Source organism: Pagrus pagrus, assembly GCF_965226575.1.
Source record: "Pagrus pagrus genome assembly, chromosome: 15".
NCBI classification, from domain to species: domain Eukaryota; kingdom Metazoa; phylum Chordata; class Actinopteri; order Spariformes; family Sparidae; genus Pagrus; species Pagrus pagrus.
The window spans coordinates 96,181-109,022 of record NC_140199.1 but is presented as its reverse complement, the minus strand read 5'-3'; the positions used below and the strand labels follow the sequence as shown (position 1 = coordinate 109,022).

The following is a 12,842-nucleotide window of genomic DNA, read 5'->3' as shown; positions in this document are numbered from 1 at the left end:
TTTCTCCCTAAAGTCAACTTCATAGTTTTGTATGTCGTACAGAATTTAAAGCTTGTGGTTGTTTATTGTAGACAAAAAGGTCAAACCAGGAAAGTGTTGAGTCATCAAACTGCAAACTGCAGACTAAAAGAGGACGGACAGGAGGACAGACGGACAGGAGGACAGACACTTCTCCACGTATAACTGCAGTATTTTGACTGTGAACACCATCAGACTGAACACCATCAGACTGTGACCACCATCAGACTGAACACCATCAGACTGTGACCACCATCAGACTGTGACCACCATCAGACTGAACACCATCAGACTGTGACCACCATCAGACTGAACACTATCAGACTGTGACCACCATCAGACTGAACACCATCAGACTGTGAACACCATCAGACTGAACACTATCAGACTGTGACCACCATCAGACTGTGACCACCATCAGACTGAACACCATCAGACTGTGACCACCATCAGACTGAACACCATCAGACTGTGAACACCATCAGACTGAACACCATCAGACTGTGACCACCATCAGACTGTGACCACCATCAGACTGAACACCATCAGACTGTGACCACCATCAGACTGAACACCATCAGACTGAACACCATCAGACTGTGACCACCATCAGACTGAACACCATCAGACTGAACACTATCAGACTGTGACCACCATCAGACTGTGACCACCATCAGACTGAACACCATCAGACTGAACACTATCAGACTGTGACCACCATCAGACTGTGAACACCATCAGACTGACCACCATCAGACTGTGACCACCATCAGACTGAACACTATCAGACTGTGAACACCATCAGACTGAACACCATCAGACTGTGACCACCATCAGACTGTGACCACCATCAGACTGTGACCACCATCAGACTGTGACCACCATCAGACTGAACACCATCAGACTGTGACCACCATCAGACTGAACACCATCAGACTGAACACCATCAGACTGTGACCACCATCAGACTGTGACCACCATCAGACTGAACACCATCAGACTGAACACCATCAGACTGTGCACACCATCAGGCTGAACACCATCAGACTGAACACCATCAGACTGTGAACACCATCAGACTGACCACCATCAGACTGACCACCATCAGACTGTGACCACCATCAGACTGTGAACACCATCAGACTGACCACCATCAGACTGTGACCACCATCAGACTGAACACCATCAGACTGAACACCATCAGACTGTGCACACCATCAGGCTGAACACCATCAGGCTGAACACCATCAGGCTGAACACCATCAGACTGAACATCATCAGATTGTGAACACCGTCAGACTGTGAACACCATCAGGCTGAACACCATCAGACTGAACACCATCAGACTGTGAACACCATCAGACTGACCACCATCAGACTGTGACCACCATCAGACTGTGACCACCATCAGACTGAACACCATCAGACTGTGACCACCATCAGACTGAACACCATCAGACTGAACACCATCAGACTGTGCACACCATCAGGCTGAACACCATCAGACTGAACACCATCAGATTGTGAACACCGTCAGACTGTGAACACCATCAGGCTGAACACCATCAGACTGAACACCATCAGACTGTGAACACCATCAGACTGACCACCATCAGACTGAACACCATCAGACTGTGACCACCATCAGACTGTGAACACCATCAGACTGAACACCATCAGACTGTGACCACCATCAGACTGTGACCACCGTCAGACTGTGAACACCGTCAGACTGTGAACACCATCAGACTGAACACCATCAGACTGAACACCATCAGACTGTGCACACCGTCAGACTGTGAACACCATCAGGCTGAACACCATCAGACTGAACACCATCAGATTGTGAACACCGTCAGACTGTGACCACCATCAGACTGAACACCATCAGACTGTGAACACCATCAGACTGAACACCATCAGACTGTGAACACCATCAGACTGTGAACACCATCAGACTGACCACCGTCAGACTGTGAACACCGTCAGACTGTGAACACCATACGGCTGAACACCATACGGCTGAACACCATCAGACTGTGAACACCGTCAGACTGTGAACACCATCAGACTGAACACCATCAGATTGTGAACACCGTCAGACTGTGACCACCATCAGACTGTGACCACCATCAGACTGTGACCACCATCAGACTGAACACCATCAGACTGTGAACACCATCAGACTGACCACCATCAGACTGACCACCGTCAGACTGTGAACACCGTCAGACTGTGAACACCATACGGCTGAACACCATCAGGCTGAACACCATCAGGCTGAACACCATAATTTCCACTCATTTCTCCACTTCTTCACCTCCGTCTGTTGACTTCAGCTCTTCTGCATGAAATGTTTGGAATCAGTTTGTTTTTGTATGATTCATTTTGTCTGCTGCATCGTGAAAAACTTTAAAGGGTCGGATATACTACTCCGACTACGTAATACGTAATCCGACTCCGTAACCACGGAGACCCCTCGAGCCTTCGCAGTTCTCCGTCGTGGTGCTGGATACGCAATGCAATTTCCCCCCCGATACAAGCGTCCTTGTATGTCTTTAAGGAGGTTACATAAAGGTTCTCGAATTTTTCTAATTTCTTCCGCTAGGCGTTCTTCGATCGGATTCATTCTCGTCTTGATTGCGAACCGGTCAAACTCTTTCGAAAGTAATTCCGGAAATGATATTTTTAGAGGACCAGTCACAGCCCTTGCCGTCTCCGTTTCCCCTCAAGTGACGGACACTTAAAAAATCTTTCATGCGCCCGGAGAGTACGGAGAGGGTCTCCGACAGGCTCTCCGGCGACAGAGAGGGCTCTCCGTGTCCGTGTACAGCACTTTACGCAGTAGTATGAATTAGGCTTACCACTTAAAAAATGGAATCGGTTTGTTTTTAGTTGAACGCTGCATCGGAGGCTGAAATGTTAAAAACTGTCAAAAATCTGAATCTACTTTTAGAAATACTTGTTTTGATTCCTGAAGGGAAATGAATAAAAACAATATATTTGACAGCAGGAAACAGAACAGAACGGTCTCTAGCAGCTGTTTAGAGAGGCTGCATCTTAAATAAGTGACAAATTTAAAAAAAAAGTATGGTGAAAGAAAAAGAGTTGGAAGAAATAGAAAAACGAGCCGGAGTAAAACACAACAGGTTACATGCACACAAACTAAATCCAGAGGACTCAGGTGGACAGTTTCATACTGGTGTGACACAGTTTGGAATATAGAAGAAAACAGGGAACAGATGAAAACCAGATTTTATTTGAAATGTTAAACTTGTAAATCTGCTTCACAGTTCTGACATCATAGACTGAAACACCTTTTTCCCTCTGTTGTCCTCTAGTAGATGACACAAGAAGACGAATCAACAATAAAACAACTGTGTCACTAAACGTTGTGGTCGCCTCACATGTGAAGTGTGAAGCTGCAGGCTGTAAACAAGCAGACAGACACATTCATGTTTCCACTCTCAGCTCTATTATCATCTGAACCTCCCTCTGTCCCGTCCACCGCTCCTCCCTGCAGGAAGCTGTTGAGCTGATTGTTGCCGCTCTCACTTCCTCTCTGCACATTAACCACTTCCTGTATGGCACTGTACGAGCTGTCAGCGGCGCTAAGCGCTCCAAACAGCCATTGTTCTCCGGAAATATCCCTCAGTCCCTCTGGAGACACATTCAGCCTCTGAAACGCTGTTTATTTCCCCTCCTGGAGTTTGTCTGCCACAGCCAGTGACGACTGAGAGGAGACTGATTTCACTCTTTAACATGGTCATTTATTAGTTATTTCTTTTCACCTCACAGGATAGTTTCCATTCAAACTGTCTGTTCACTTCTCCTCTTTTCTCCCTGCGTGTCTGTTAGATTTGAGGTTTTCATATGTTGTAGGTCGTGTCGGTATCGTTGTCATATTAAGCTGCTCTGTCGTCCGGTCGTTTGAGGTTTTAATGAGCGTCGACGGTAATTACCTTGTCACCATGGCAACGCGGGGAGGTGGCAGGGAGGAAGTCAACAGTTTTTCAGAGCTGCTCTAATGAAAAGGGTTTCAGTTGTAAAAGTGGAAAACAAACAGGAGGAGAACTGGGATGAGATGTCTGGATTAAACGTAGTGAAACAACAACATGAAGAGAAGAATGGAAACACAGAAACACTTTATTGTGTCTCGTATCAGGAGAATCACATTACATTCATAAATCTTTTATGTACATTTATGTGTTTCTGTTGGTCAGAAGGTGACTTTCATTGCCCTGTACCTGCCTCACAGGCTACACACAGGCCACACACAGGCTACACACAGGCTACACACAGGCTACACACAGGTAACACAGGCCACACACAGGCTACACACAGGCCACACACAGGCTACACACAGGCTACACACAGGTAACACACAGGCTACACACAGGCCACACACAGGCTACACACAGGCTACACACAGGTAACACACAGGCTACACACAGGCTACACACAGGCTACACACAGGTAACACACAGGTTACACACAGGCCACACACAGGCTACACACAGGTAACACACAGGCTACACACAGGCTACACAGGCTACACACAGGTAACACAGGCTACACACAGGTAACACACAGGCTACACACAGGTAACACAGGCCACACACAGGCTACACACAGGCTACACACAGGCCACACACAGGCTACACACAGGCTACACACAGGCTACACACAGGCTACACACAGGCCACACACAGGCTACACACAGGCTACACACAGGCTACACACAGGCCACACACAGGCTACACACAGGCTACACACAGGTAACACACAGGCTACACACAGGCTACACACAGGCTACACACAGGCTACACACAGGTAACACACAGGTAACACACAGGCTACACACAGGCTACACACAGGCTACACACAGGCTAGCCTTTGTTATTGCTGAAGGAATACCTGCAGATGATGCTCAGGGTTGAAAAGTCTTCTCTAATTTTTTATGGTTCAGAAAAATCATTTTATCTTCATTTTTTATTACAATTTAAATTCTCTTACAAAGACCCAACAATTGAACGTGACAAATGTTAACGTTTAAATTCAACTTGGTCATTAAGTATCATTTTGTTTCTTCGTTGTTCTCCTCTTTTGAAACCGAACATGAACCCTTTTTAAGAGATGTGTGCAGAGCTGTATCACATTTGACTAAACTGACGAGGCTTTTGTCTTTTTAAATTGACATACAAGCACATCATGATAATTATCTGTGGTGAAATGAACTTAAAGTAAACACTTTGACTTTGACATAAGTGGCCTTCAAAATAAAAGCATGACGTAAGAGAAATGGCCTCAGGACTGCTGCCAGTCCCTGAATCGACTCTACAGTTGTGTTTGTGATTGAACCGGGGTTTACGCTAGAAGAAATTGGCACCGGACAACGTGACCGGCAGGTTTTCAATTTACTCGAAAAATGTTTGAAATTCTGAATTAATCTGAATTTATTAAGCTTAAAATGATAAATGATATGCAGGATATATAAGAATGATATCAAAGCATGTCAATTTATAATCCTTTTTATTGAAAAGTATAGGCCGTATCAAATAAAATGAGTGCCGTCAATTGACTCACGTGTTTAACTTCTAAAATAAATATTGCACAATGCGCTCTTTTAACATGAACATAAAGAAACTTGAAGGCCTGTTCTCAGATAAAACAATTTGCAAACAAAAAACACATGTGGACTGGCTCATACCATTTTAATAACGCGATGTGCTGCCAACTTGAAATTAAAAAAAAAAGTCTGTTCGCTATATGCTTTTGATGAACTCTATATAAACACAATCCCTTGACATGTTTCAGGCTTTTTTTTTGTTTTTGTTTTTTTACTTTTTACGCATTTTCGCTGCAGCGAAGTGTGCAGCAGCTGAATTAAAATCAAGTGTGCAGTGTCTCTCCGCAACTTGCAATGCGCATCAGTCTTGTCACCTTGTTCTCTCCCAGGCGACTTCGCTGTGCTATTTTGATGCGGTTCTGCAGAGAAACCTCCATCTGCTGGCAACCTGGAGACAGGGATCACGCAGGCTATCGTGGCCAGTTTAGCCCACTCGGGGTAGATTTCGCTGAAATCTCTGATGAGAACTTTGCAGGCTGTTGAGAAGTTCAAGCCTCCATAACCGCGGAGCGCTGTCATTACAGCGATGGCGTCTCGTTGCACACAAGTGGCATCGATGAGCGGGGCTGTAGCTGCAGCCGACTCGTCCTCACCTGTAATTTCTTTGCCAAAATGACCAATAATGGTTTGGATGGCTGATTCAGCATACTCCCGAAGCTCTGAACAGACGGAGTGATAATTAATCAGTGATTTTCTTTTTTTACTGAAACGTCAGTAAACCTATTTTTATAAAATTCAAATTGTGCTTGCAGGGAATATTTTCACCGGACATTTAAAAAATACCAGACTTCGGCAGATTTTACCGGTCAAAGTCTCGTAATTACCGGATAACGGAAACCCAGGATTGAACTCCAAAGTGTTGAACAGCGTCAGAGAGGTTTTTTAAGATTGTTTGAGTTGTGTAGGGTGGCAGATGAATGTTCAGGTGATTGAGTGACGGTGCTGAGGGACAAAGAGGTGACAGGATGTTGTATCAGGAGGAGGATTTGATCCAGGTGTGTGTGTCGTCGTCTCCTGTCGACCTGCAGAAGTGATGACGGCTCGTAACAAGAGAAAAGCAGCTTCTCCTCTCTGGATGTCAACCAGGACGAGAAACAGCACACACACACACACTGCAGTTATATTAGAGATCCGTTTTTACTGATGCTAACGCTGCAACAAACAAATAAACATTTAGAGTTTCACACAGTTATCATGTCAGAAGAATTCAAACTTTTTAAGTGTCTGATCGTCTTTCGTCTCCTGAATGATTTTGAGCGGCAGTAGAAGCCAATAGAGCTGCAAAGATGAACTTTTTGATAATCTGTTAATCAGTTTTAGTAATTATTATTAAGATTGAGAATCTCTGGGTTGTTGACATTTAGGATGAAACTCTGATCGCCATTTTAGAACATTTTATGATGTTTTAGTGACAGAAGAACGAGTCGGTTTACAGAGGAGAGAATTGACAGATTAATCAACATTGAAAATAATAGTTAGCTGCAGCCCTGCTAGCCTCACACTGTGCTAGTAGCTAGCTAGTTACTGCATCTTATTGTTTTTTCTATGTTATGTTGCAAACAGCTCAGAGATGCTTTACCATAACCTACTAACCTCAGCAAAAATGGAAAGAAACAAATGATTCAAAAGGTGCTAACATGATAATATTTAATTTTTAACTTTAATGGTTGTCATGGGACGAGGGTGTGAAGTAAAAATCTGAATCAAATTGACTCGTCAGTTTCCTTCTACTGACTTTTAAATCTCTGTGAGGCGTTTAGGTTTAAAGTTGACAGGATGTTCTCCCACATCTCGTACACTTCATCCTGTGTCCAAGGTCGAGCAGCAGAGGGAGATGACACTGATCGTTCTCTCTGAGTTTCAGTGTGGTTGACAGCTGATCCGTCCTCTTTCCTTCCTGTAGGCATCACTTACACTTTATATGTCTGTCACAGTGGAGGCAGCAACACATCAGCCACAGAGAGATGTTGATTAAATCACTTCAAACACTAATACAGAAATTCAAAATACAACAAAGATGAAATACCGAAGGGTTGATGGCAGGTGTCAGTCTGTAGGGGGTCAACAGTATCCAACAACACGAAGGCATATTGTGCATAGAAAGTGTATTAATCAGTTTACACTGAGTGACGGTGGGCAGCATCCACAGACAAACAATATATACAATAAATAATGTAAATCCTGAGAAACATTTAACTTGGAAAATATTTTGGTTTTAATTTTTTACTTTTCAGTACAATATATTAAATATTAAACAAGCTCTCAAAGGTCCAAACACAAACATGTTGCATAAATGAATCATTCAGGCTGTTCTGAGATGATGGAAGATAACGGAAGACAGGGCTTTACTCATTAAAAATTACAGTAAGAACCAGTGACTCGGGTTACCCTAACCTCAGATTTTAATGAGAAAATAAACTATAGAGTATTAAATACTAGTGTACTATACAACATATATAACATATCAAGTGTTTAAGGAGTAAAAACAGCAAAAAAAAACCAGTGCCTAATAAAATAACAATAGTATAAGACAAGTTAAGTAAATGAGTAAACTAAAAATGAACTAAATTAGAAAAAAGTAATATCACACATGATATTAAAATTCTAGAATGTCTGATCAGAGGAGAGATCTCTATAGCAACAAGCGGTCAATACATTATCTTCATTACTGATTCATGTGTTAACCCTGAAAACATTGTGAAAAATAAGCCCAGAGCCAAAGATTTCTCAGTGTTCACACATCAAAGCCACATTTATTCAGTTGTACAGTAATATGTTGTCCTGTGATCTGTTACGTCTTTGTTTATGTGCCTGAACTCGGCTGTAAAGTCACTCAGTATTTACACATCGTTTGTTTGTTTAACCATGCGAGGCGGACCAGATGCACGGGTGGAGTTTATCACCCCCGTCGGTTCAGAGTCGGCAGATAACGATGACTTTGAGATAGTGCTCCACCCGCCTCTCTCTCTCCTCTCTGTAACGTTACGTTCATGAAGTAAAGTCCATTTCCCCTCCAGATCCAGTCAGCAGTCAACAGTACAGAACCTGGAGGTCACCTCCGGATCACTGCTGCAGTCAGGCTGATCAACAGGAGTGAAGATAAATCACCTTTTTAATCCCAGAAGTTACAAAGTAATCTCTGAGCTCTCCTGCCGTCAGTAAACGGCTCCAGAAGACAGAAATAACATGTTGTACGTTCAAAAAAGGATCAGTATTTCTTCTTGTGCTGTGTGCAGGAGAGACGAGGGAATGAACAAACAGGAATGTTCTTTGTCTCAGTATCAATAGTTTGATCACATCGTCTTTATGACTCTGTCAGTGAGTCATTGTTGACTCACAGTCGTAAAGTTTCTCTGCATGAGAGCAGAGCAGCTAACTTTGTGTCTGCAAACCAAACCGAGCAGCAGCAGGGACATGACGGGACATAAAACGAGCGCTCCTCAGTCTGCTGTAACCAGCAGCTCGCCCACATTCCTTCCTTCATACTTTCCCCATGAATCCATTTCATTTCCTCTCCTGTGTGGAAGACATTTCATGTAATAACCCAGTTTGTTCTGTCGTTATCAGCTCTACATCTACTGTGACTCTTCTGGACTATATGTTCATTATCAATCATTTTTCAGATTAATCTTCTCGTCCATTAAATGTCCAAAAAGTGTTCAACCAGAGGTCCAAAACTCAGTTATTAATTTATGAAGACACGAGAAGGAAACGATTATACAGAAAGTTGTTGATTATTTTTCTCTCAATCGACTTGAATTGTTTCAGCTGCAAGTTTGATCGTCTTTAATTCTCAGCATATTTAAAGTCAGTGAGTCAGTTTCATGCAGCTGTGCAGATGTTTGCCTACAGCGACTCGTCTACCAGACACTGCTGCTGCTAACTGCTGCTGCTGCTAGCTGCTGCTGCTGCTGCATGTAAATAAACAGTCGCTGTGACTTTAAGAGCACATGGGAGAGTCTGATTACCCAGCGTGCTCTCTGCCAGACCTCAGTCTCCACTCTGACTGCCGGCACAATTAAGCACACATGTGGATGCAGACACACACACACACACACACACACACACTCAGAAACATAGCAGCCATTTCCAGCTCCAACACACCCAACATCTCTTCACTTCATCCTCCTCCTCACAGCTTTTCAGCCAATCACAGCTGTCCTGGTCTGAGAGTGAGGCGGGCCGGCGAGAACCCGTCTAGACGGTGATGACATCACTGCTCAGTTTGCACTCTTATTTTTCATTTGAGTGTTTTAAAGCTGCTCAGGGTTACCTATAGTGACCGGTGGCTCCTCTCAGAGAGGTCAGAGGTCAGACTGGATGTGGACCAACATGGAGGTTCACACACACACACACACACACACACACACACACACACTGGAAACAGACGTTCAGTAACTGTGAGATGAATAATGACAGCAGCTGCTGAAGAAACAGAACCAGTCTCCTCTCTGTCGCTCCATCCTCCCCATCCTCCCCATCCTCTCCACCCTCGCCACCCTCAAACAGCTGATCAGTCATGGTGGTTAAATGTTCTCATTAACTCAGAAACTAACTGGAGAGAATAACAACTCTTTATTGAAATGGGGGGAGTGATGGAGAGTTCAGCTTCCACCAACCTTTATTTAAAGCCATAATTCAAACAGGACACTGTCAGGGAGTCAGCTCAGTGTGATGTCACCAGCTCAGTGTGATGTCACCAGCTCAGTGTGACATCATCAGCTCAGTGTGACGTCATCAGCTCATCACAGCGTCTCTTCTGTGTTTCCTGCGTCGGCCCATCAAACATGAGTCAGTCAGTCACATCAGACTTGTGTGGTCGGAGACAGCAGCAGCTCAGAGTTTAGGTGAGCAGGTGAGCAGGTCCAGACCGGATCAGGTCCAAACCGGATCAGGTCCAAACCGGATCAGGTCCAGACATGACAGTATTCACGTCTGAACACATCACAGTGTTTTTACTGTGGAGAGACGGAGGAGAGACATCAGTCCTGCAGGAGGGATGGAGACGAGAGAGGGATTAAAGAGGGAGAGTACAGAGGAGGAGCAGGAGGAGGAGCAGGAGGGATTAGGACTCTTCCTCCTGTCTGACCTCTTTATCTCTCTGATAAAACATGTTGATTTGTCCATTGAAGGAAAATTAAGCAGCTACTTTGACTTGTTGCTGTGAAAGTGTGACGGTCGCCCTGATGGAGGGTCAGACTGTTTCACCTCCTGCAGGGTTCGGGTCCGACTGTTTCACCTCCTGCAGGGTTCGGGTCCGACTGTTTCACCTCCTGCAGGGTTCGGGTCCGACTGTTTCACCTCCTGCAGGAGTCACTCTGATTAATCTCTGTCTCTGAGTCCCGGAGCTAAAACTGAACCTAAATAATATTAATAAGTGAACAAACAATGCGTCTCTGTAATAATAAATTAAACTTAAAGATCAGAATCACACTGAAACATGAAACTGTAAATCTGGTTCTGACTCTGTGTTTCTCATCCAGCTGCAGGTCAGAACCCGGACCACGTCCTGCAGGGGACTGGGGTGAAACCTGAGGCTAGGCGGCCCGGTGACGACTCCACCATTGCGCCCGAGGACGCCGCTCGTTTCCTCAGCTGCTACTGCTCGGGACACTGTCCAGAGGACGCCACCAACAACACCTGCCAGTGAGTCCAGACAGGACACCACAGAAGTGATGTCATGATACTAAGCTTTCTAACTTTCTAACAGCATCTGTGAAAAATATCCTAATAATAATCCTAATTGATTACTAATAATCATTGATAATTGATCCTTAATAATCAGTATCAGCCCTGAAAAAAACATATTGGTCAATCCCTAATTGGTGTGTGTGTGTGTGTGTGTGTGTGTGTGTGTGTGTGTGTCCCCTCAGGACTAATGGTCAGTGCTTTGCCATCATCGAGGAGGACGAACACGGTGAGGCCATCCTCACCTCTGGCTGCATGAAGTATGAAGGCTCACACTTCCAGTGCAAGGTACACACACACACACACACACACACACACACACACCAGACTTCACACGTAAGTTCTTTCTAACGAGCATCAGCTGTTCGGGTGAGGTCTGATCGATTGATCGGTGTGATTGACAGGACTCTCCCAGAGCTCAGACCAGGAGGACGATCGAGTGCTGTAACACAGACTTATGTAACAGAGACCTGCAGCCCACGCTGCCCCCTCAGGCTCCTGCAGGTAACATTCACACTCACCTGAATGACTTCAGGTGTTCATCAGGTGACTGTGAACCTCATTTAATCACACTGTTCTGTTTAATTCCTGTGTTTCCAGAAGGCAGCCCTCACTGGCTGGCCTTCCTCATCTCCATGACGGTCTGCTGCTGCACTCTGATCTGCGTCACCGTCGTGTGTTACTACAGGTACGACATCACCTGGACTCTGTTATCCACACAAACTAACATAAGCCCACAACAACAACACAACACCAAGAAAGATAACTATGACAATAACTATAAATATATGGTTTTAAAACTCCCTTTAAGAGCAATTCATGATTAATTCAAGATGTAACCCCTGATACAAAAAGAAGCTTCTAAACAGCTGCAGAACTCCACTGAGAATCTTCATGTTTTTAAGTTTCCTTCAGTATCAAAGTGATCCAGTGAAAGTTGTCTGTACATCCACAGGTACACTGCAAACAGGAAGTGCTCATAGATAATCTGCCTTCTTTAATGGAGAATATTTAAGTAAATGTACCTGCCAGGTGAACGTTACTGAAGGATGGTTATTAGACTACAGTAGAAGCCTGTTGTCTCTCAGCTACAAGTGACGTAAGGTTGTAATACAGCAGATTAAAGTGTCTGTTATTCTATACACACTAATGTGTGTGTGTGTGTGTGTGTGTGTGTGTGTGTGTGTCAGGTATAAGTGGCAGAGTGAGCGTCAGCGGTATCACAAGGATCTGGAGCAGGAAGTCTTCATCCCTGCTGGAGAGTCACTCAAAGACCTCATCCACCAATCACAGAGCTCAGGCAGCGGCTCGGGGCTCCCCCTGCTGGTAGGAACACGACACTGCAACACACACACACACACAGTCTCTCATGTCTTTAATGATGTTGGGTTTAAAGGCTTGTTTATGTAAAAATGTACATTTTATAAGTATTTTTTTATAAACCATATTTTAAGTTGAACTTGTGTAACATAAGTTCTTTATGTTAAATGTCTCAACACAAAAGTTT

The 12,842-nt window shown here is 44.3% G+C and overlaps 1 protein-coding gene across 4 annotated transcripts in view; it reads left to right on the top strand.

Annotated features, from left to right (window-relative positions):
- LOC311271004 (bone morphogenetic protein receptor type-1A-like) overlaps positions 1–12,842 on the top strand; it is a 64,800-nt gene that overhangs the window by 46,327 nt on the left and 5,631 nt on the right. For 3 of the 4 annotated variants that reach the window (XM_084376329.1, XM_084376327.1, XM_084376326.1), the window contains 5 exons: positions 11,131–11,293; positions 11,521–11,623; positions 11,740–11,839; positions 11,936–12,023; positions 12,526–12,661. In XM_084376329.1, coding sequence (XP_084232455.1) covers positions 11,131–11,293; positions 11,521–11,623; positions 11,740–11,839; positions 11,936–12,023; positions 12,526–12,661 — 590 coding nt within the window. The remainder of the gene's footprint in view (positions 1–11,130; positions 11,294–11,520; positions 11,624–11,739; positions 11,840–11,935; positions 12,024–12,525; positions 12,662–12,842) is intronic. The other variant, XM_084376328.1, reaches the window with a different exon arrangement.